The sequence below is a fragment of the Schistocerca nitens genome, chromosome 8 (assembly GCF_023898315.1).
Source record: "Schistocerca nitens isolate TAMUIC-IGC-003100 chromosome 8, iqSchNite1.1, whole genome shotgun sequence".
Classification (NCBI taxonomy): domain Eukaryota; kingdom Metazoa; phylum Arthropoda; class Insecta; order Orthoptera; family Acrididae; genus Schistocerca; species Schistocerca nitens.
In genome coordinates, this window is record NC_064621.1 from 501,783,649 (window position 1) to 501,807,065 (window position 23,417).

The 23,417-nt window shown below is 43.2% G+C and overlaps 1 protein-coding gene across 1 annotated transcript in view; it reads left to right on the forward strand.

Moving 5' to 3' along the window:
- Positions 1–23,417, forward strand: part of LOC126198952 (venom carboxylesterase-6-like) — an 81,627-nt gene that overhangs the window by 11,693 nt on the left and 46,517 nt on the right. The window contains exons 3-4 of the mRNA XM_049935597.1: positions 4,555–4,840; positions 20,365–20,550. Coding sequence (XP_049791554.1) covers positions 4,612–4,840; positions 20,365–20,550 — 415 coding nt within the window. The 5' untranslated portion in view covers positions 4,555–4,611. The remainder of the gene's footprint in view (positions 1–4,554; positions 4,841–20,364; positions 20,551–23,417) is intronic.

Sequence of the window (23,417 nt, forward strand, 5' to 3'; positions counted from 1 at the left end):
GAGCCTGTGACAAACTATACAGAATATCCCGCTGTGTTTCCCATGTTTTAATCATAATATACCACAGAGCTTCCGAAAAAAAAAAACTGTATCCAGCAGTTAAAAGTAAGTGAAGTCATAACCATCTGCAAGAGGACTATCAGAAATGGTCAACAAAACTACCGTCCAATGTCATTCACACCCATTTGTTTTACAGTTTCCTAACATATTATGACAAGTGGAAAGATCTATATAATCAGTAATAAACCAGAAAGAGAATCAGGACTCATATTTCAACGAAACGGTCAACAGCTCTGGACACGTGCATGTAGAAGAACTGCAGCTCAGATTTAGAGGGGCGAGGGGGGGGGGGGGGGACGAATTGTTGTAGGGGAGGAGACCTGACAGCGAGGTCATCGGTCTCATCGGATTAGGGAGGGAGTGGGAAGGAAGTCGGACGTGCCCTTTCAACGGAACAATCCCGGCATTTTCCTGGAGCGATTTAGGTAAATCACGGAAAACCTAAATCAGAATGGTGCGACACGGGATTGAACCGTCGTTCTCCCGAATGCGAGTCCAGTGTACTAACCACTGCACCACCTCGCTCGGTCAGGTTTAGAATAACTGAGTTCGTATACAATAGGATCTGCAATCTGAATATTGTTACCCCAAAATCATGTTTCAACTCCTTGGTATTTTTTTGGTGACTTTTTTTATTTTCTCTCTTTTTCTGCCTTGGTAATTTCTGAGTGTATTATAATTATTGTATATTAGATACTGGTTATGGTATAAATATTTTATAAAGGACTTTCAGTTAGCCGGCCGGAGTGGCCGAGCGGTTCTAGGCGCTACAGTCGAATCCTGCCTCGGACATGGATGTGTGTGATGTCCTTAGGTTAGTTAGGTTTAAGTAGGTCTAAGTTCTAGGGGACTGATGACCACAGCAGTTAAGTCCCATAGTACTCAGAGCCATTTTTGAACTGTCAGTTAATACTGAAAGTAATTGAAAAGTTATGTACCATTTTTCACGCAACCCACATTTATGGAGCGATTGATACGTTTCGTAACTTACAAGCGACAATGATCATATTGTTGATATTTGATGGACACAATCCATTTAAACGACGGGCGTTGGTCGCAAAATGTATGAAATATTGCGGTAATGAACCAATCAACTTTGGAAATACCATACTTTTATTGGGATAGGCCGGCAGCGCTGCTTGGTGAATGTCGTCGAGATGAATGTTGCATACGTTTCCTTGTATGTATCCACCATATATTGTCAACATGTCCCACTGCAGGTGGTTCCCAAAGATCATTGCTAAAAAAAAAAAAAGACTTCGATATTAATCTTTGATTACGCCACTGACGAAACAAAAAAATGGGGGAGGAAATTTTATCCATGGGTTATGTGTTCCTTTTGCTGGCAACATTTCCATATGCATCGTAAAGCCGTCCTGACTGTTATCAACTTGCTGTGTAACTGTGTCCTCCCGGGCGTTCAGCTGAGCTGTTGTTACCATTTTCGGCACAATATTTACACGACTGATTCAACCATCTTCTTCAGGTGCTGTGACTTGTGCTGCAATGTGTACTAGCCGTCTGGATTCCAACCAGACTATGATCCAACCATCTTCTTCAGGTGCTGTGACTTGTGCAGCAATGTGTACTCGCCATCTGGACTCCAACCAGACTATGTCTGTTGTTGGTCTCGCGCCGTTGTTGGTCTTAGCTGTACAGGTTGTTTCAAAGTCTTTACAAGAAACTTCCATGGGTGATAGATCGTCATGGGGAACAACTTTTGTTAGAGACAAAATGTTCTCTGACACTTCTCGGGGCCGGTAGGCGTCCTTTTGCATTCGATATACTCTGAGAGGTTACGATGTCCGAGAGACTTAGCGTTTGCGCCACGATACTAGTCCCATCATGTTTCATTTCTTGATTATATAAGAGGAAGTGCTTGATGACAGCTGATCTGCTAGGTTGTTTTAATCAGGTATGTCGCTGATGTTCCTTGAATCTCTGTCACACGTAAGACACATTCTTTGGAATATTGTACACTAACGACTTTCGAAGACCTGGATCATCTTTAATATTACAAAGAAGACTTTTTTTTCTATTTTTTTTGACGGGCGAAAAGTACACTAGATCCCTCTTTTCCGTAGGTGTCTATTGGTCTTTCCAGATATTTACCCAGCATGAGGGAGTTAAGCGATTCTTGATTTTATTTCTCTATCTCAGTCTCAACTTTTTTCTGAGGTTTTCTTGATTTTAATAGTAAAATGCGACCCAGATCGCAATAAATTATTTATTTATAAATCTGGTAACAGGTTTCGGTCTATGTGATCACCTTCAGACGAAAGGCTCCAGTGACATCAGGATCCGGTTCATGGAGCGGCCTTGTGTGTCACAGACTGGTGCCTGTCACAAGCTGCTTCCTTGATCGGGACTGCAACGCTCGCTCAGTTCGACCATCTGAATCTGAGTACACATTTCTTCGGAATATTATTCATAGATGTAATTCTTCGTCGAGGCTCTCCATGTCTGGAAGTGTTCGAGCTCTATGGAGCAGAATCTGTAACATCGAATGTCTTTGTGACGCATAGCGTGAAGACAGTCAGTGTAAGTCAGTGTAAGTGGCTTTTCTATATACACTGTGACTCAAGAATGCATCCGGTATTCTCATTACTGTTGTTGTTGTTGTTGTGGTCTTCAGTCCTGAGACTGGTTTGATGCAGCTCTCCATGCTACTCTATCCTGTGCAAGCTTCTTCATCTCCCAGTACTTACTGCAACCTACATCCTTCTGAATCTGCTTAGTGTATTCATCTCTTGGTCTCCCTCTACGATTTTTACCGTCCACACTGCCCTCTAATGCTAAATTTGTGATCCCTTGATGCCTCAGAACATGTCCTACCAACCGGTCCCTTCTTCTTGTCAAGTTGTGCCACAAACTCCTCTTCTCCCCACTTCTATTCAATACCTCCTCATTAGTTATGTGATCTACCCATCTAATCTTCAGCATTCTTCTGTAGCACCACATTTCGAAAGCTTTTATTCTCTTCTTGTCCGAACTATTTATCGTCCATGTTTCACTTCCATACATGGCTACACTCCGTACAAATACTTTCAGAAACGACTTCCTGACACTTAAATCTATACTCGATGTTAACAAATTTCTCTTCTTCAGAAACACTTTTCTTGCCATTGCCAGTCTACATTTTATATCCTCTCTACTTCGACCATCATCAGTTATTTTGCTCCCCAAATAGCAAAACTCCTTTACTACTTTAAGTGTCTCATTTCCTCATCTAATTCCCTCAGCATCACCCGACTTAATTCCACTACATTCCATTATCCTCGTTTTGCTTTTGTTGATGTTCATCTTATATCCTCCATTTCGAGACACTGTCCATTCCGTTCAGCTGCTCTTCCAAGTCCTTACAATGTCATCGGCAAACCTCAAAGTTTTTATTTCTTCTCCATGGATTTTAATACCTACTCCAAATTTTTCTTTTGTTTCCTTTACTGCTTGGCCGGCCGAAGTGGCCGTGCGGTTATAGGCGCTGCAGTCTGGAACCGCGAGACCACTACGGTCGCAGGTTCGAATCCTTCCTCGGGCATGGATGTGTGTGATGTCCTTAGGTTAGTTAGGTTTAACTAGTTCTGAGTCCTAGGGGACTAATCAACTCATAAGTTGAGTCCCATAGTGCTCAGAGCCATTTGAGCCTTTACTGCTTGCTGAATATCTAGATTGAATAACATTGGGGAGAGGCTACAACCCTGTCTCACTCCCTTCCCAACCACTGATTCCCTTTCATGTCCCTCAACTCTTATAACTGCCATCTAGTTTCTGTAAAAATTGTAAATAGCCTTTTGCTCCTTGTATTTTTCCCCTGCCACCTTTAGAATTTGAAAGAGAGTATTCCAGTCAACATTGTCAAAAGCTTTCTCTAAGTCAATAAATGTTAGAAACGTAGGTTGCCTTTCCTTAATCTTTCTTCTAAGATAAGTTGTAAGGTCAGTATTGCCTCTCTCATTACTAAAAAGTCGAAAAAAGGTAGCTGACCCACCTTTGGAAGTTTTATCGTGCATTTTACATTAGGATGGTTAGAATTTATATGTTTCATAAGCTCTTCAATTGTTTTGTTCCATGTGGTGGCACCAGTGTCATCTACGTATGGATAGCAACACGTTGTTGTGCTTAAAATGAAAATAACGGCTCAGCTGGGCACCTGAAGTTACTACATTAATCAGTCACGGCGAGAAAATCTGAGGGATCTCAACCATGTACTGTCCTTGTCACCACGAAGCAAGTAGGCTTATGTTTCCACTATAGCGTGTCAGTCGTCTGGGTTGATGTAAGGAAACGGGTGAAGACCTTAATCTGGCTCCGGAAAACAATCAGATTAGTAAATAAATATTATGTTAGTAATCTGCAAGGAAGGTATTGTTATTTCGGAGTATTAATTTTTAAACGTTTGCAAAACTGCACCATATGGTGATGCGTAAGTATGTGAGGCAATGGCGATTCGTTGTTCCAGCAGCCCCTTGACCCGTGTGCTTATCTGCGCAGGCTCCGCAGCCAGCGGCCTCGTGGTCCGGTATTCGAGATGCTCTGTCCTTTGCCGACATGTGCACTCAGCCCGGCCTTATGGGCTTGTTGCCCAATGCTACCGGCTCCGAAGACTGCCTCTACCTGAACGTCTACGTACCGGCTGCGGCGAGTGGTCCTCTGCCAGTCATGTTTTACATCCACGGCGGCGCCTTCAAGTTTGGATATCCCTTCTTCAGCAATCCGGACTACTTAGTGGAGAAGGGTGTTGTGTTGGTCACAATCTCTTATCGCCTTGGCGCCCTTGGTAAGTAAATCCTTTTGCTTTTGCTTTTCGAGTGCAATGTGGACTCAGGCTTTCGCTGAAAGTCACGTAAGTGCAGAAGATTTTGGTTTACGAGAAATAACACAGAGGATTTCAAGCTTTTCAGGAGTAGTCTGATGCCAAAACAGAGCACATAAAAGAGAATGTAAATTCCGCTCACTTAATTATGTTACAAGACGTCTGACTGATTTGATGCGGTTCGCTATGAATGCATCTCCTGTAGCAACCCCTCCAGATCCATTTCCTCGTTATGGGATAAATAAGGCAACTTTCCACACGTTTACTTCCTCTCTCGCACACAGAACACACAGGTTAACATGAACGCTTAAGTACCAAAGTTGGACGCTCAAAGCGTGGAAAGGGTCACCTAGCACGATAATTTCCCCAGAACATTGGGATAGGTCGATAGCCCGGTACACATTGTGTCACGTTTGCGCTAAACGCTTTTGTTTTAGTTATCAGTCATCTCACAGGTTTTGTAGGTCAGCAACGACTTCTTGTCCCGTGTCACCCTCTTGACTTCAGAGTAGCACTTCCACCCGACGCCCTCACTTCTTGGATAAATTCCGGTATCAGCCCCCTCCTAAAGTTTTTCCGCATAATAGACAGGAGACGAACTTGTGGAAGACAAGAAGCCATCAGACTTCACCGTGCTAGAGAGAACTATAGACGTATTTTTCATACGTTCGTCTCCTGCCGATTTTGGGAAAACCTTCTAGCATATTATCAGTCCACCTAATTTTCAACGTTCTTCTATAACACTACATTTCAAGCACTTCGATTTCCGGTTTTCTGAGTCCATGATTCACTTCCATACAATGTTGTGCTCCAAACGCACATTCTCACAAGCTACTTTTCCAAACCAAAGGCAATGTTTGATACTAGTAGAGTCCTTTTGGCCAGAAATGCCTCATGCCTGTGCTAATTTGCTCTTTATGTCCTCCTTTTCTCGCCTGTTATGTGTGATTTTGATGCCAGGGTAGTAGAAATCCTTTTCGTCTACTTGGTGGTGCATAATTTTGATGTTAAATTTGTCGCTAATCCCAATACTTCCATGCATACTACGTGCCCGTTAGACTGTCCATTTCATTCAACAGGTCCTACAGTTGTCCACACTTTCACTGAACATTGAAACGTCATCAGCACAACTACATTTATACACTGTAAGAAAGAAAACGAAGGAACAATCCAAATGGGATGGAAACCGAGAGGTGTACGGACAAACAGATGATTAAAATTTCAGGAAAGTTGGATGGTTTATTCAGGAGAAAGAGCTTCACAAATTGAGCAAGACAATAACGTGGTTGTCGACCTCTGCCCCTTATGCAACCAGTTATTCGGCTTGGCATTGATTGTTGGAGCTGGGTGTCCTCCTGAGAGATATCATTCCAAATTCTGTCCAATTGGCATGTTAGATAGTCACCACGAAGGGCAAGAAAACGAGGAGTATATTGTAAGGGTGCCATGGATAAGAACCGAATGCTATGAAGTGGCACCCCACACCATCACTCCCGGTTGTTAGCCCATATGGCGGGCGACAATCACTTTAGTATTCCATCGCTGTCCAGGGTGTCTCCAGATACGTCTTCGCTGGCACGTCTTTGCTGGTCATTGGGGCTCAGTTCGAAGCGGGACTCATCACTGAAGACGAATCTGCTTCTGATCAGCGAAGACATGGCTGGAGACGCTCTGGACAGAGGTGGGATACTAACCTGACTGCCACCTGCCATACAGTCTGACAACAGGGGTGATGGTGTGGGGTGCCATTTCCTTTCATAGTAGGACCCCTTTGGCTGAAATCTACGGCACCCTTACGGGACAGCGATACGTCGACGACATTCTATGTCTCTTTTTGTTACTCTTCATGGCAAGCTATCCTGGGCTTACATTTCAGCAAGGTAATGTCCGCCCTCACATGGCGCGAGTCTCTACTGCTCGTCTTCCTGCTCGCCAAAACCCCACCTTGGCCTGCAAGGTCACCAGATCTCTCCGCAGTTCAGCACGTTTGGACAATTATGGGAAGGGCCGTGCAATCAGTTGGGGATTTTGACGATCTAACACGCCAATTGGACAGAATTTGACACGATATACCACTGGAGGACATTCAACTCCATCAATCAATGCCAAGCCGAATACCTGAGCAGCAGAAGTGGACAACGGTGTTATTGACTTGCTCAATTTGTGAAGCTCCGTCTCTTGAATGAATCATCCAATTTTTCTGAAATTTTAATCATTTGTTCGTCTGTAAATGTACGCCACATCTACTGATTTCCGTCCCATGTGGTTAATTCCTTCGTGGCGCGTGTCTTGGCTTGGATTTCGATGTATAGATTGAGCAGTAGGTGGAAGTACATCCCTGTCTTACATCATTTCCAATCCGAGCACTTCGTTCTTGGGCTTTCATTCTCAGTTTTGCATTTTGGCTGCCTCCGTAGGTGAATGGTTAGTGTCATTGCCCTTATACAGAAGGATATGTCTTCGGTTGTAGATACCTCCAGGGATTTTTTTCTGATGTAGCGAGTTCCACTGAGCCTCATGAGGCCCAATGAGGAGCTACTTGAATAAAGAAGCAGCAGTATCATCCAGATTCACCTACTGGTAAACTGAAGGTATTGGTGACATGATAATCACATTTAACAAAGAAATTCGCCAAACAGCTGTGCTAATTGAAAAGTTATTTTCTTTTTTTTTCGCCACCAGTTTCGGCAATTCAGTATGCCTCCTTCAGGCCCCTTGTACACTTCTCAAAAATGATCGATATTGGCATACTGGGGCCATCTGTTTCTGGATGTCGTGAATTCTCAAGTACTTCCTTCGAAGACTTGACTGAGTTGCAGCTTTCGAAAACGCGAAGCTGGTCAAATGTTAAGGGCTGCTGTCGTGAGTATCTACGAAAAGAGCTAGAAGGACAGTGAAACAACCTCTAGGCGCTGAATGGTTGGACGTCCACGACTCATCACATAACGTGGGGTTAGGAAGTTTTTCTGCTCTATAAAGTAGAATAAATAGAGATCTGTGAAATCTCTGCTGAAAAAGGACAATACTGGTTCACGCACAAGTGTTTCGGAGCACACCGCTCATCGCACATAGTTGAACATGGAGCTCTGCAGCAGACCATCATTACGCGTTCACACGTTGACCCAACATCGTCATTTAGGATTGCAGTGGGCACGGGACCATCGAGATTCTACCGTCGATCAGTGGAAACGTATTGGCTCTTCGGATGAATCACATATTTGCTACACTACGTTGATAGTCGTCTCCACATGGAGGTGAATGGCTGCTCGAAACGTGCAGCGCAACTGTGCGGCTGGTCCCGGCGGAGGTTCGAGTCCTCCCTCGGGCATGGGTATGTGTGTTTGTCCTTAGGATAATTTAGGTTAAGTAGTGTGTAAGACAGAGTCGACATTAATCCTACGTAATTATTCTTCACACAAGAATACGAGTCCCACTTTCTTGAACAAATGCATTGCAACGTCTTACGACGTTTAATAGGGCATCACGTCTTCTTATCAGGAATATTTTCTACTTTTGCAAATACACAAGCACGTTATCATGTTTGGAAAAGGGTCTTCTTACATAAATTATAAATTATTTATACCATATCACTCATCTTAGTCACATCAAAATGTCAGCAGCTCATGGCCCTGTGTTTAGCATTGTTGACCATCACGAGACCCGGGTTCGATTCCTGGCTGAGTCGGGGATTTTCTACGCTCAGGAGTGGGTATGTGTGTTGTCTTCATCATCATTCCATCATCATTTCATCATCATTACCACGCAGTCTGCCGAGGTGGTGTCAAATAAAAAGACTTGCTCCAGGCGGCCGAACATTCCACATAGGGACTCCTGAAAAATAAAGCCATATGCACATTTCATTTCATTTGGTGTATTGCAACAGCTATAAATACAAGTGAAACTTACCCAGAGAAGAAAAGAAAAGTGAATATAATAATACTAAACAATAAAAGGAGTCGATATATCACTTTCTCTTAGGCATTTCTCGCAAAAAGACCATGACAGTCAAGTCAAGGAGACTTCCGCGCACCATACGCAAAAAAAAAAAAAAAAAAAAAAAAAGATCGGGGAGTGGTGACAATCGTACACACATTACCCTTCAAACTATAATGTTTGAAACCGACATAAATGATTATGAGTAACCGGTATCAACGATTGTGAGTACACATCTGCAGAAGCTTGTGATGAAGTGGGTGATTTTAGACGTGTTGAACGTTGTGGAGAACATGCAAAATCTCCGTAGAAGGTGGTGCAGGTGACTTACGTTATACTGGTCGGGCCTTCCCACTGGAGACTGCGCTATATAAGATGATCCTTCCACAGATTACTTTAGCGAATAAACGCATAGGATTTCCTCCAACCTGTTCTCAAGCTCTCTCAGATACTGTCCCCCGAAGCAGCTCTCTTAGCGCACTGGATTCTCCAGAAGATGCAGACAGGCGACTTGTGTTTACAAGTAGTGGTGCGGGTAGCTAATTTATTTGAAATAATTCCATTTATTTGCAAACACGGAAAAACTTTTATAAAACTTTTATGAATTCCGAGAGCGTGGTACAGCCGACCTTCACATAAGAACAAGCTCTGAGTACGTTCCATCGTCGACTGTCGAGGTTGGCGTGCAACCGAAATTTCTATCTTACGTCGTAATACTTTGTAGCCCTTCGTATATCTTTGGTAAGTTAACAGTATTCATTCGTTTACTGAATTTAGTGGTTTACTGCACAGCGTTATTATTATAGTGGAGCTCTCATGACCCTTAGGCTCGTTCTAGTACCATTTATGGAATAAGTAGACTTAAATCATTACTATTTCATAAAGTAAGATCGGCGTTTCGCACCAGAACACTGGTGGTTCTTCTACGTCCTGACTGCCGAGCAATATCCTCTCTCAAGGCTCGCATTCCTCTCCCAAGTCTTCTGATTCACTAAAGTGCCATACGGTGCAGTCGTTACCACTGCCTCCGTGAGAATCAGCTTCCTACTCGCTGCCGGCTTACTCTGCAGCACTGCTTAAGGCAGCGAATTGACTTCTGCTGTCTGACAAGTTACAGTAACCGTAAAATTTGGAACAATAAATACACTCCAAAACAAGAGGAACTTCACAAATATAGTTTAAGAATCGTCTGTGAACTGTCCTCTATTCACCACATTGTCTTTTCATAGTTAATACATTAAATTGTTAATGACATGAATGTTGGCACTTCAAGCTCATTTGAGGAAGAACGTTATGGTAAGAAAGGAAAAGTCTTCTCTACATTCACAGTATAATGCCAATATGTGGGTGCTACGTTGACGAGTTACGCAAAGGATTGATCTGACAAGTACCCTTTGGCTCCTGCAAGAAGCAATTTCCACCCCACACTACTACAGAAGTCAGACAGACGCTCCTAACGTACCAAAAATGCCTGAAAAACTTTCAGCAATAAATATTTTCTGGAGTCGTCCGCTGTAAGGAAAATACACAAAAATATTCTATTCTCTTTCGTAACTAGTGGGATACTTGTGTACTGGAGTATTTCTAGTTAGTGTGAGAAAAACATTACACGAAAGGAAAATATTATTTATTGCAAAATCTGAGAAAATCATGAGGAAATCAAGTGAAACTTTTATTTATAAACTGATACACAAATTTCCAGGTTCTTTTCGGAATAGGAGATTACCTCTTATGGAGAGGAATCCTGTTAATGAAATTTATATACAAAGTGTGGGAAAGCTCTTTTATCCCTTTTCGTTAAGAACGTTATTTACTCGGCAGAATGGCTGAAAGCCGCGCCTGCTCGACTTGAATAATTATCCGACTGAATTTTTCTAAGTACAGTCGAGGCTGTCGCGTGACAAATGTAATGGAGTGACGTGAATTAAGTATGTTATTTCTAATGGAGGAAAGATGGGGCTCGTCTACGCTGTAGTGCACAATACTGTGAGCTGCGACGACTACTGCCTGCATCGTTCACCGCTGAAAAACAACAAAACTATCTCTTTCTATCTGGACTGACCTTCGCCAATCAAACTCTCACTACCCCTTGATGAAGTCAAGGACTTCTATCTCCCCCTAGTCTAACTATTGCTGTGGTACACCGGTCAGACAACCAGTGCACCACGGTGCCATTCAATGTTCGCTCGCAAGCGCTAACTAATTCTCTGTCTGTGTTCACACCGCACATTAAGTGACGCGGCCAACACAGTGAACAAACGCTTAATTGTGAGCCACTCAATACAGAGTATCACTCCGATTAACTAGCGACAGAGATGCTCTCTCAGTGCAGTACTGAGTAGAGACTTTGTTCCTCGCTCTCTGTGAACACGCATGAGCACACTCACCCCTGCTACATGTTCCCACTTCAAGAGCGTCACCGGAGCGACCCCTCTCCATGCAAAAAAAGCGAAAGGGTATATCATCCGCTGTCTTTCCCTCACTCCTCCGGCTCATTGCGTCAGAAATAGTCCGCCAATCAGCGTTACTCTTACAAACGGGAGAATGGCGCTCTATTTAAGCCGAACAATCCCGAAATATATAGCATTGGCGTTAGGCGCTTACTGTCCACCTGTGAGAACTCTGAAACTGCGCACTAGGTCCGTCAAAAAATGCGTATGCTGGGGCTCTCCCAAACAATACAGCGGGTTTTGCTTTTAAGGTGAACACGCGGGCCATTATCCCTTTTCTCTGGCAAAAACTGTTTTGGTCCCTGGGCGGTCGGCCGGCCAGCACAGCTGCATGCTAACTCACCCTCCTACGGACTTTCCAGCGGGCTGGTTGCCTCCGCCAAACAAAAACTCCTGTGCCCATCATGTATTGAATGTTTGTGTACGCCAGCCTCGACTTTTTAATTTCGGTGCGCACTTCCGATTTATTTATTAAATTTGCATATTGATTAAATGGAAATATGTAAAATTGACTCTACCCTAACGAGTTTGGGCTCGAGTGAAACGTCTTGATGCGCAGAATACGATGGTGAGGTTGGAATATGTAGGAAATGAAGGTCAGGAGACCACGCTACCTTATAATAACTTATTCTGTTGTCTGAAACACCTAAATGCTGTTTTTAAATGCATGTCGGCGATGTTTTATAAAACCAAAGATATCCTTCAAACTCTTAGAACATTTCAAATTTTCCAAATACATGTAACCAGCTGAATAAAAATTCCTTTAATAGGTACAGCTGACATAATTTTCTTGGTACATGCCTAAGTCAATGATTATTCAACATTTTTCACAGAAACTCCAAGTGGATGTACGTTCACCAGAAATATACAGTGACATGACACGTAATTAAAAAATTACTCTTATTTTCGAAATTTAACTTCATTCTAGACTCGTAAATAAGAGACTGAAAACAATATTAAAAACATTCATTACACTCATTACACATTCAATTTTTTTCGTTATAAAATCGTGACTGGCACAAGATGTGGAGCTTCAGGATTCTGGTTGTGGTGGACTGTGGACTGTGACTAATGAAACTGGCGACGTGAAATCCCCTTTTCGTGCGAGGTATAACCTTCATCATTCGCCACATCTGCACGATGTATGGTCAACAAGACAAAACATTTTGCATGTCTTGATAAGCAGGGGTATTTTCAGTTGTGCACAACTCGCACCAGTCTCAAGGAACAAACACAGGCATCTGCAGCAGCGCACATGTAACAAACTTTCAGCAGTGTGTTTGTTCCCCTCTTATTATAATAGATTTGGGTTGGCTTTGAGGGACAGTCTTAGTAAACGTGTTCACGCTTCAGAAAGACAATGTTTTAGTTGACATCTCTAGGGAAGCGTCGTTTTTAAACGACGTCCAAATAAAGAATGAGACCAGTATCCCAGGATTCTCGCAAATCGTTCGCAACCGATTAAGGGATGCTGGCCTTATAGCCGAAATGGCTGCTAATAAAAAAGCCCTCTCTGATGATGACAAAATATTATAGGCTTGCCTCCGCTGAACTGAATGTAGATCGTGACTGGCACCATGTCATCTTTTCAAATGTGTCAATATTTAGCTCACTGTATGAGGGTCCGATGATGGTCTACAGGCGATGGCGAGCAGATTACAACTCGCTGTATGCGGTGCATCATTCTCGTGCTGGTGGTGGTGGATGTCATCGAATTTATGGTTACCCCGCCGCGAATCACTATGAGTGCATCATGAAACTACGGCACCGTAATTGACGACGCCCTATCCCAATGGAGTGATCCAGTTAGACAGAACTTCTCACCAATTCACACGTGTCTAATCGTCAGCAATATTTTTGGCAAGAGGCTGAAGTCGAACTGATCGACTGGCCTGTTTGGGCGTCGGACATGAATCTCTTGAAAATTTGTACACCAAAATGAAGCATCTTATGAACATACACTGACCGACACTGGGCCCAAGTACATTGTGGGACCTAGTGTTGGATACATGGGAGAATTTCGCGATCAAAGAGACGTATTTTCAGAGGCTTATTGCCTCCAAGCCACGGTGGGTGAGGCAAGTAATTGATTCCACTGGTCGTTAGACCTCATACTAGACCCCCCCCCCTCTCGATATGCATTTTATATTACAGCATTTGATACAACAGTATGTTTTTAGACCTCATACTAGACCGCCCCTCTTCTCGATATGCATTTTATATTACAACATTTGGTACAACAGAATGTTTGTTGATTCGAAAGCTAAGTAAAATCGCTATACTTTAAATATTATTTATTGATTTCGTGCTAATTAATATTGAATACATTTAAATTAAAAAAAAAAACAAAAAATTTGAGTAGAAATATTAATCGTGTCCTAATATGAGACAGACAGAGAAACGTTATAAAAACGGGTAAAAACGTAAAATAATAATATTCTCTTCCTTTCTGCCCATTCAACATCTTCTTGGTTAATTGTGGAAAGAAGTGCAGTCGGGGCATACAAAAACTTTTTTTCTAGTTAACATTCTTCGGAAGCCCAGGGATAGCACTCCATGCAATGTGACTATTTCTATGTGTCAATATTCAGAGTAACGAACACAGTAGTACATGCATTCAGCGTCTTCTTCTTCAAGCTGCACACCCGAAGCATTGTCCTCAATTAAATTTGTATCAAGCCCGAATGACAGAAACATTATGTTTCCTGTGGTTCTCTCTCCTTTGATTCCTTAGCTTTGAATAGTTTCAAACTTAGCCTGTGTGGAGCTCAGAAGGTGCTGATTATACTAGAGCCAGTGGCTCTTGATATGGCTTGGTGATCTGTGGAGCTGGCCAGATACCACCTAGTCTCACATTTTACTCCACCGTGGTCTAGGGGTAGCGTCTTTGATTCATAATCAAAACGTCCTCGGTCCCGGGTTCGATCCCCGCCACTGCCTAAATTTTGATAAATAATCAACATTGGCGGCCGAAGACTTTCGGCATAAGAAGTCAGCATCATTCTGCCAACGGCCTTGTCAAAGAGGGCGGAGGAGCGGATAGAGGTTCAGGGCACTCTCTTGTCTTAGGGGTGGGAAATTGCCCCTAAAGGCGGAAGAATCAGCAATGGTCAACGACATGAGGATGCAGAAGGCAATGGAAACCACTGCATTAAAGACACGTAATGTGTATCCACAGGACATGTGGCCTGTAATTGAAGAAGTGTCATGATGATCTCTCCATTGGCAAGGGGGAGGTTACCATGAGAAAAAGATTGAATGATCTACGAAAGGATAACGTTCTACGATTCGGGGCGTGGAATGTCAGAAGCTTGAACGTGGTAGGGAAACTAGAAAATCTGAAAAGGGAAATGCAAAGGCTCAATCTAGATATAGTAGGGGTCAGTGAAGTGAAGTGGAAGGAAGACAAGGATTTCTGGTCAGATGAGTATCGGGAAATATCAACAGCAGCAGAAAATGGTATAACAGGTGTAAGATTCGTTATGAATAGGAAGGTAGGGCAGAGGGTGTGTTACTGTGAACAGTTCAGTGACTGGGTTGTTCTAATCAGAATCGACAGCAGACCAACACCGACAACGATAGTTCAGGTATACATGCCGATGTCGCAAGCTGAAGATGAACAGATAGAGAAAGTGTATGAGGATATTGAAAGGGTAATGCAGTATGTAAAGGGGGACGAAAATCTAATAGTCATGGGCGACTGGAATGCAGTTGTAGGCGAAGGAGTAGAAGAAAAGGTTACAGGAGAATATGGGCTTGGGACAAGGAATGAAAGAAGAGAAAGACTAATTGAGTTCTGTAACAAGTTTCAGCTAGCAATAGCAAATACCCTGTTCAAGAATCACAAGAGGAGGAGGTATACTTGGAAAAGGCCAGGAGATACGGGAAGATTTCAATTAGATTACATCATGGTCAGACAGAGATTCCGAAATCAGATACTGGATTGTAAGGCGTACCCAGGAGCAGATATAGACTCAGATCACAAAATAGTAGTGTTGAAGAGTAGGCTGAAGTTCAAGACATTAGTCAGGAAGAATCAATATGCAAAGAAGTGGGATACGGGAGTACTAAGGAATGACGAGATATGTTTGAAGTTCTCTAACGCTATAGATACAGCAATAAGGAATAGCGCTGTAGGCAGTACAGTTGAATGGACATCTCTAAAAAGGGCCATCACAGAAGTTGGGAAGGAAAACATAGGTACAAAGAAGGTAGCTGCGAAGAAACCATGGGTAACAGAAGAAATACTTCAGTTGATTGATGAAAGGAGGAAGTCAAACATGTTCCGGGAAAATCAGGAATACAGAAATACAAGTCGCTGAGGAATGAAATAAATAGGAAGTGCGGGGAAGCTAAGACGAAATGGCTGCAGTAAAAATGTGAAGACATCGAAAAAGATATGATTGTCGGAAGGACAGACTCAGCATACAGGAAAGTCAAAACAACCTTTGGTGACATTAAAAGCAACGGTGGTAACATTAAGACTGCAACGGGAATCCCGCGGTTAAATGCAGAGGAGAGAGCAGATAGGTGGAAAGAATACATTGAAAGCCTCTATGAGGGTGAAGATTTGTCTGATGTGATAGAAGAAGAAATAGGAGTTGATTTAGAAGAGATAGGGGATCCAGTATTAGAATCGGAATTTAAAAGAGCTTTGGAGGACTTACGGTCAAATAAGGCAGAAGAGATAGATAACATTCCATCAGAATTTCTAAAATCATTGGGGGAAATGGCAACAAAACGACTATTCACGTTGGTGTGTAGAATATAAGAGTCTGGCGATATACCATCTGACTTTCGGAAATGCATCATCCATACAATTCCGAAGACGGCAAGAGCTGACAAGTGCGAGAATTATCGCACAATCAGCTTAACAGCTCATGCATCGACGCTGCTTACAAGAATAATATACAGAAGACTGGAAAAGAAAATTGAGAATGCGCTAGGTGACGATCAGTTTGGCTTTAGGAAAAGTAAAGGAACGAGAGAGGCAATTCTGACGTTACAGCTAATAATGGAAGCAAGGCTAAAGAAAAATCAAGACACTTTCATAGGATTTGTCGACCTGGAAAAAGCGTTCGACAATATAAAATAGTGCAAGCTGTTCGAGATTCTGAAAAAAGTAGGGGTAAGCTATAGGGAGAGACAGGTCATATACAATATGTACAACAACCAAGAGGGAATAATAAGAGTGGATGATCAATAACGAAGTGCTCGTATTAAGAAGGGTGTAAGACAAGGCTGTAGCCTTTGGCCCCTACTCTTCAATCTGTACATCGAGGAAGCAATGATGGAAATAAAAGAAAGGTTCAGGAGTGGAATTAAAATACAAGGTGAAAGGATATCAATGATACGATTCGCTGATGACATTGCTATCCTGAGTGCAAGTGAAGAAGAATTAAATGATCTGCTGAACGGAATGAACAATCTAATGAGTACACAGTATGGTTTGAGAGTAAATCGGAGAAAGACGAAGGTAATGAGAAGTAGTAGAAATGAGAACAGCGAGAAACTTAACATCAGGATTGAAGGTCACGAAGTCAATGAAGTTAAGGAATTCTGCTAACTAGGCAGTAAAATAACCAATGATGGACGGAGCAAGGAGGACATCAAAAGCAGACTCGCTATGGCAAAAAAGGCATTTCTGGCCAAGAGAAGTGTACTAATATCAAATACCGGCCTTAATTTGAGGAAGAAATTTCTGAGGATGTAAGTCTGGAGCCGGCCGGTGTGGCCATGTGGTTAAAGGCGCTTTAGTCTGGAACCACGTGACCGCTACGGTCGCAGGTTCGAATCCTGCTTCGGGCATGGATGTGTGTGCTGTCCTTAGGTTAGTTAGGTTTAAGTAGTTCTAAGTTCTAGGGGACTGATGACAACAGAAGTTAAGTCTCATAGTGCTCAGAGCCATTTGAACCATTTGTACGTCTGGAGTACAGCATTGTATGGTAGTGAAACATGGACTGTGGGAAAACCGGAACAGAAGAGAATTGAAGCATTTGAGATGTGGTGCTATAGACGAATGTTGAAAATTAGGTGGACTGATAAGGTAAGGAATGAGGAGGTTCTACACAGAATCGGAGAGGAAAGGTATATGTGGAAAACACTGATAAGGAGAAGGGACAGAATGATGGGACATCTGCTAAGACATGAGGGAATGACTTCCATGGTACTAGAGGGAGCTGTAGAGGGCAAAAACTGTAGAGGAAGACAGAGATTGGAATATGTCAAGCAAATAATTGAGGACGTAGGTTGCAAGTGCTACCCTGAGATGAAGAGGCTAGCACAGGAAAGTAATTCGTGGCGGGCCGCATCAAACCAGTCAATAGACTGATGACCAAAAAAAAAAAGAGTCTTGTACATCAAATTCCTGGTCTATTGCAGAGTCATTGTCTCTAAGAGTCCAGTTTTCAGAAGCCGTTTATAGCGCTTTCCATTCTTATTGTTCTCAAGTAGGCAGCTCCAAATTACCTCATAATCCAAAATGAGGTTACTACTGGATCTGGATTATTTGTTAACCAAGTTTCTATTTCTTGGGGATAATACATTTTAACCGGTTACATGTAGTCCACACAAGAGGCTGCATTTTATGCATGGAATGGAGTGACAAACAGATGATGAGGACATGGTTTCCTCGTGCTTTGTCTATCACACAAATGAGACATGATGTACGTCAAGTATTAGCCCAACATGATCATCACCAGATGAGTTCACGACATTCACAAAAGTGTCAAAGCACTTAGTAAAAATAAGAAGCTGAATCCGGCTACTGGGGTAGCTAAAGTTATCCAAATACGACACAGGACGTCCAAATAAGCGATACTGTCGCGTATTAGGATACCCGTGGTATCTCATGTTAGGGGTAAGCCACTAGCACCAGGAACCTAGCCTCATAGTTATGCTGCGCGTTTTGGAGGGTAATTATAGCGTATGAAATATTGTGAAGAATATAACCGCGTGAATATGGTTCCAATAGCTACTCAGTTTCAGATGTTAAAGCCCTACAAGCAAATAAACTCAAAAAACTTGGCATTCGACACTTTTAAAATCAAGGATTGTCGACAATGTCCAGTTCCATAATGGTCTTATTGCCAGTACACTACGCCTCAGGCGTTGTGAGAACTAAGTTCTGATACTTCCCAATAGAGTTGAGTTCTTACTTTAGTCAGAACCTAGTTGTCAACATTAGCGAACACTTCCACAATAGACACCTTTCCGCTATAGTAAACATCGCTTCCAGTAATTATAGTATCATTTTGATAAATTAAAAAGAGTGCCACCAAAACATACGAGTAAATAGGCCTTTTCTCAAATTAAATTCTAATTGCAGTAAGGCGAAGCCTATTGAATTCCGTCATCTGGCATCCGAAGTTTCGTACCCGCATACCATCGAAGTTAATGAGTTCCATTTTCCTCGAAAATTAGGGACAAACGAATCATAATTTTCTGTGAAAAACCATGTTCTACGCTTGTCCTACTAATTGGAAGCTCGTGCAGTTTCGTAACTGCTTATCTCTTGCGGATCACTGTACATCATTTTAATGAATATTATCTATCAGAATTTAAACGTCTTATTCAGACCCATTGCGCCGAGCAGCTGATCTTATTTTTCCAGCAGATCTGCTAATTTTACTTCGAGACCAAAATTTATGAGCTCATCGTTAAAGATTTATTCCATCTTACTCAATTCCATCGTAATGATTTTTCTGTTTCATCTCTTTTCCCGTTGTGTCTGCTAATTCTGTGAACAGTTTTGCAGACAAAACTTTTTCTATAGAAACTGAACTTGGACCTGACTGTTTGTGAAAATGTGAGTGATAGTGAATTTTTGTGTTCCCGAATAAAAGGGCAAAGTGACTGCTGTTAAGTTTGGCTATTATACTGGAGTGCTTAATTTGAACAAAATTAGTTAAAGTAGTAAAGTAGTTTTGCTATTTGGGGAGCAGAATAACTGATGATGGTCGAAGTAGAGAGGATATAAAATGTAGACTGGCAATGGCAAGGAAAGCGTTTCTGAAGAAGAGGAATTTGTTAACATCGAGTATAGATTTAAGTGTCAGGAAGTCGTTTCTGAAAGTATTTGTATGGATTGTAGACATGTATGGAAGTGAAACTTGGACGATAAATTGTTTGGACAAGAAGAGAATAGAAGCTTTCGAAATGCGGTGCTACAGAAGAATGCTGAAGATTAGATGGGTAGATACGTAACTAATGAGGAGGTATTGAATAGAATAGGGGAGAAGAGGAAATTGTGGACCGGTTGGTAGGGCATGTTCTGAGGCATCAAGGGATCACAAATTTAGCATTGGAGGGCAGCGTGGAGGGTAAAAATCGTAGAGGGAGAGGGAGAGCAAGAGATGAATACACTAAGCAGATTCAGAAGGATGTAGGTTGCAGTGTGTTTAAAGCTTCATGATACAGTTTTTGTTAGCTAGTACTACAGTAGATCTCATAAAAACTACAGATAATATGCACAAGAGTTGTAGTCATCACGACAAAAGAAGCTGTCACAGAAAAGCCGTTACGACCTATGACGATAAGGACATAAAAAAATACTGACCAGAAGACACAGCCAAATTGATTCAGCGAGTGACGACAAGGCACTTTGACCATCAGCTACTTGCACATTGGGACTCAGACCTCATTTGGCTCACATCTAGCGTTGCTGGTCAAATCACTATGCATTTCTTGATCACTGTCTACACCCTATCATCAATTGTGCAGTATTAAATTGGTAATAATTTCCAATAGTGTGTATATTACGTCCCACTGGTGTGATAATATGTTGCTGCTCCAGCCCAACATGGGCATTGTGGGGTGAAGGCATTGTCACAACCCGTGACGCGGTTGCACATTCCGCGAATGCCCGGTGCAGAATTTAGCCATTTTTCCTTCCTTTTGTTTTGTCGGCTGTACATGTATTAAGTACTGTTTCTACGACACATGTTTAAAAAGATAGCTACGGTTAGTTTTCTGTAGTCTACTATCTTTTAAGCTGAATATTTTGTTAGACAGTGGAAAAATTAGAAACCCTGTGGGAAGGAATGATGTGTAATAATTTGTTTGCTGAAAGAGAGAATATCTGCTTAAGTTGTCGTCGTGTGGCAGGCTTCCTGAGCCTGATGAACGACGACATCCCGGGCAATGCGGGGCTCAAAGACCAGGTGCTGGCGCTGCAGTGGGTGCAGAGAAACATCGCGGCCTTCGGTGGAGATCCCAGCAAGGTCGCCATCTTTGGGGGGAGTGCAGGAGCTGGCTCCACATCACATCTCTTCCTCTCGCCGGTGACCGAGGGTGAGTTTCTCTCACGCCATAAACCAAGCATGATAATTTATTAACTGAAAGACTAAAAAGCACGAAAGCGAGAAATTCATCTCTCCTCTCCTCTCCTCTCCTCTCCTCTCCTCTCCTCTCCTCTCCTCTCCTCTCCTCTCCTCTCCTCTCCTCTCCTCTCCTCTCCTCTCCTCTCCTCTCCTCTCCTCTCCTCTCCTCTCTAGTTTCTTTCCGTTTTCCACCATCTTTTCGTATCTTTGCTATGTATCCTTCTTACCCCAGTTACACACTGTTCCTCTGCTCTTCTGTCGGTGGCTGCTGGTGAACAGACCTCGTGTCGTCGGTTATCTGTTTGAAATTCTCGCTATCCGGTGCACCTTGTTCTGTTACCAGCTTTCTTCATTTTTATTTGAGCTCCTACGTTTGTGTAAGTATCGTTTTTGCTAGCTTACTTATGTTCATGATGAGTGCTTGAATGAAAGAAATCGGTCTTTCTTTCCTGACCGTGTTCTGTTTAATCCACCGTTATAAAGTACATCATTCTGTACTTTCTATAGCTTCTTAGATATTCCTCTCAATTTCTTGTCCGATGTTTTCGCTTTTTCTGTTTCAGGTATTGTACATCAGTCAGCACATCTGATGTAAAGTGAACCTATGGGGGCTTACAACTGTAGTAGTAAGAGGACTATTCGTAAAGTAAGGTCCGATTAGTCGCGAAATGGAAACCACAGTTTACTACATCTACCAGCTAATTCTCAACTTAGTCGCTGTTCCGACTTAGACATTTGTTGTAGCCTTGTACCAGCTTCCAAATACCTTCGTCACAGACAGCAGCTGCTGCGCTTTTCACTACTTTTCTACGCTGGTCTATCGTTCGTTGTCTGTGCCAAAATAATGTCTTCATAGCCGGTGGTTCATGTGAGCAGAGATCAATATCAGAGGGAGCCAAATCTGGGCTGTGTGGAGGGTGATCAAATACTTCCCATCGAAAACGCTGCAGCGGTGTATTCATTGCCCCTGCAGTATTCAGCCAAGATTTGTCGTGCAGAAGGAAACTCATGAGACATATGTTATGTGGGGCTGCAGGAAATCAGGCGAAACCTCACAGTGGGCACCTATACCTGGTGGGAGACACTGTTGTTCTAGGCATTCCTGCGTGCTCAGAAACAAAAAGAGCTACGTGACGTGATCAACAGGCACACTAGACACTCTACCCAACGCATCTGCCAAAAGCTTAATCGGATTTTCACTGTAGTTTCCATTTCGTGACCAATTGGACCTTACTTTCTGAATAGCACTCGTATCATGTCTTAGTTCTTACTATGACACTACCAGTCATGTTCATTCTGAATCTGGTTGATATGAACCTACATTCACTGACAATAGCAGATTAAACAGTTTGTCATTTGCAAAGCGTGACTTTCGCCTACACTTTCTGTCGGTTAGTAGCTTTTATGGGCACTGATCTTACGGTGTGTCTGTGAATGATACACCACACTTTGTAGACACGTTCGACAGTCCGCGTTGATACATCTACAAATCGGGCAACTTGATTCAGGTTGAGGTTATCGGCATGTCCAAATACGAATGTTCCTCTGCGCTGTTCTGTCGCGTCTCTACATCATCTCATCTTACTGTGGTGATTCAATTCAAACGACTGGAACATCCATACCACTTCACTCTCGTGACTCACGTTAGCCGGGGATGGTTGCTTGGTCACGAGGATGTACGATCGGAAGAAGACCGAACTCCGGACGGTCACGAGGAACTACCAGTAGGAAGACTATCGTGTATGGCGTATGGCTCTGTCGCATTTTACTGCATCTCAAAGAGCAATTTGTGCAGAATTTGGCACCACAGTGACACAGCAAAGTGTTACAAATCGGTTACTTAAGGACAGCTCCGAGCCAGACGCCCTGTAGCGTGCATTCCACTGACCCCAAACCACCGCCACATGTGACTTCAGATGTGTCAAGCGAGAGACCATTGGAGGGCGGTGTAGTGTCGGCAGACTTGCCAACACTACGCACACTAATTGAAAGAGGCGGCCAAGATGCACGCGCTAACTCACTAAGGATGGGATGAGGTCTGAAACAGGATACGTAATGAATGCTATAAAGAAAAGTACGTAGCTTCTTGAATACTTAACTTTTAATCCATCTTTTGTATACATCGTTCTTGATGAGACATCTGGAGATTGTGGCGATTCAAGTGAGACTCTTTAGATACAAGCTATCTAAGGCTAATGGCGCCTTGCTAGGTCGTAGCCATGGACTTAGCTGAAGGCTATTCTAACTGTCTCTCGGCAAATGAGAGAAAGGCTTCGTCAGTGTAGTCGCTAGCAAAGTCGTCGTACAACTGGGGCGAGTGCTCCTACGTCTCTCGAGACCTGCCGTGTGGTGGCGCTCGGTCTGCGATCACTGCCAGTGGCGACACGCGGGTCCGACATGTACTAATGGACCGCGGCCGATTTAAGCTACCACCTAGCAAGTGTGGTGTCTGGCGATAACACCACATTCCTCCCCCGCAAATCGCCGAACGGTCGTGTGATAAGGCTTCCGCCCGCCGTGGGGAGGACCCCATGTTGACGTATGCGATGAGGTGGGGAGCCTAACAATAGGCGAGGCTGTGCCACCCGCACCCGGCCATTCGGTCCAAGAGGAGCTAGGAAACGCCTGGAAACTAGTCCAGGGTGCACGTCAACATGCGGTGTATGCGCCCGTAATGAGACAGGAGGGGCCGAAGGGTCGACCTCCATTGCGTCGGGGGATCCGACGTGCGATGGCGACACCTGGTCCGGAGCGGGCAAGAGTTCCATGGCGGAGGACAGCTGGTCACGGGAAGCGATCGGCGGCGCGTGACCCAGGGAGGCGCTAAGCGGCTGCAGC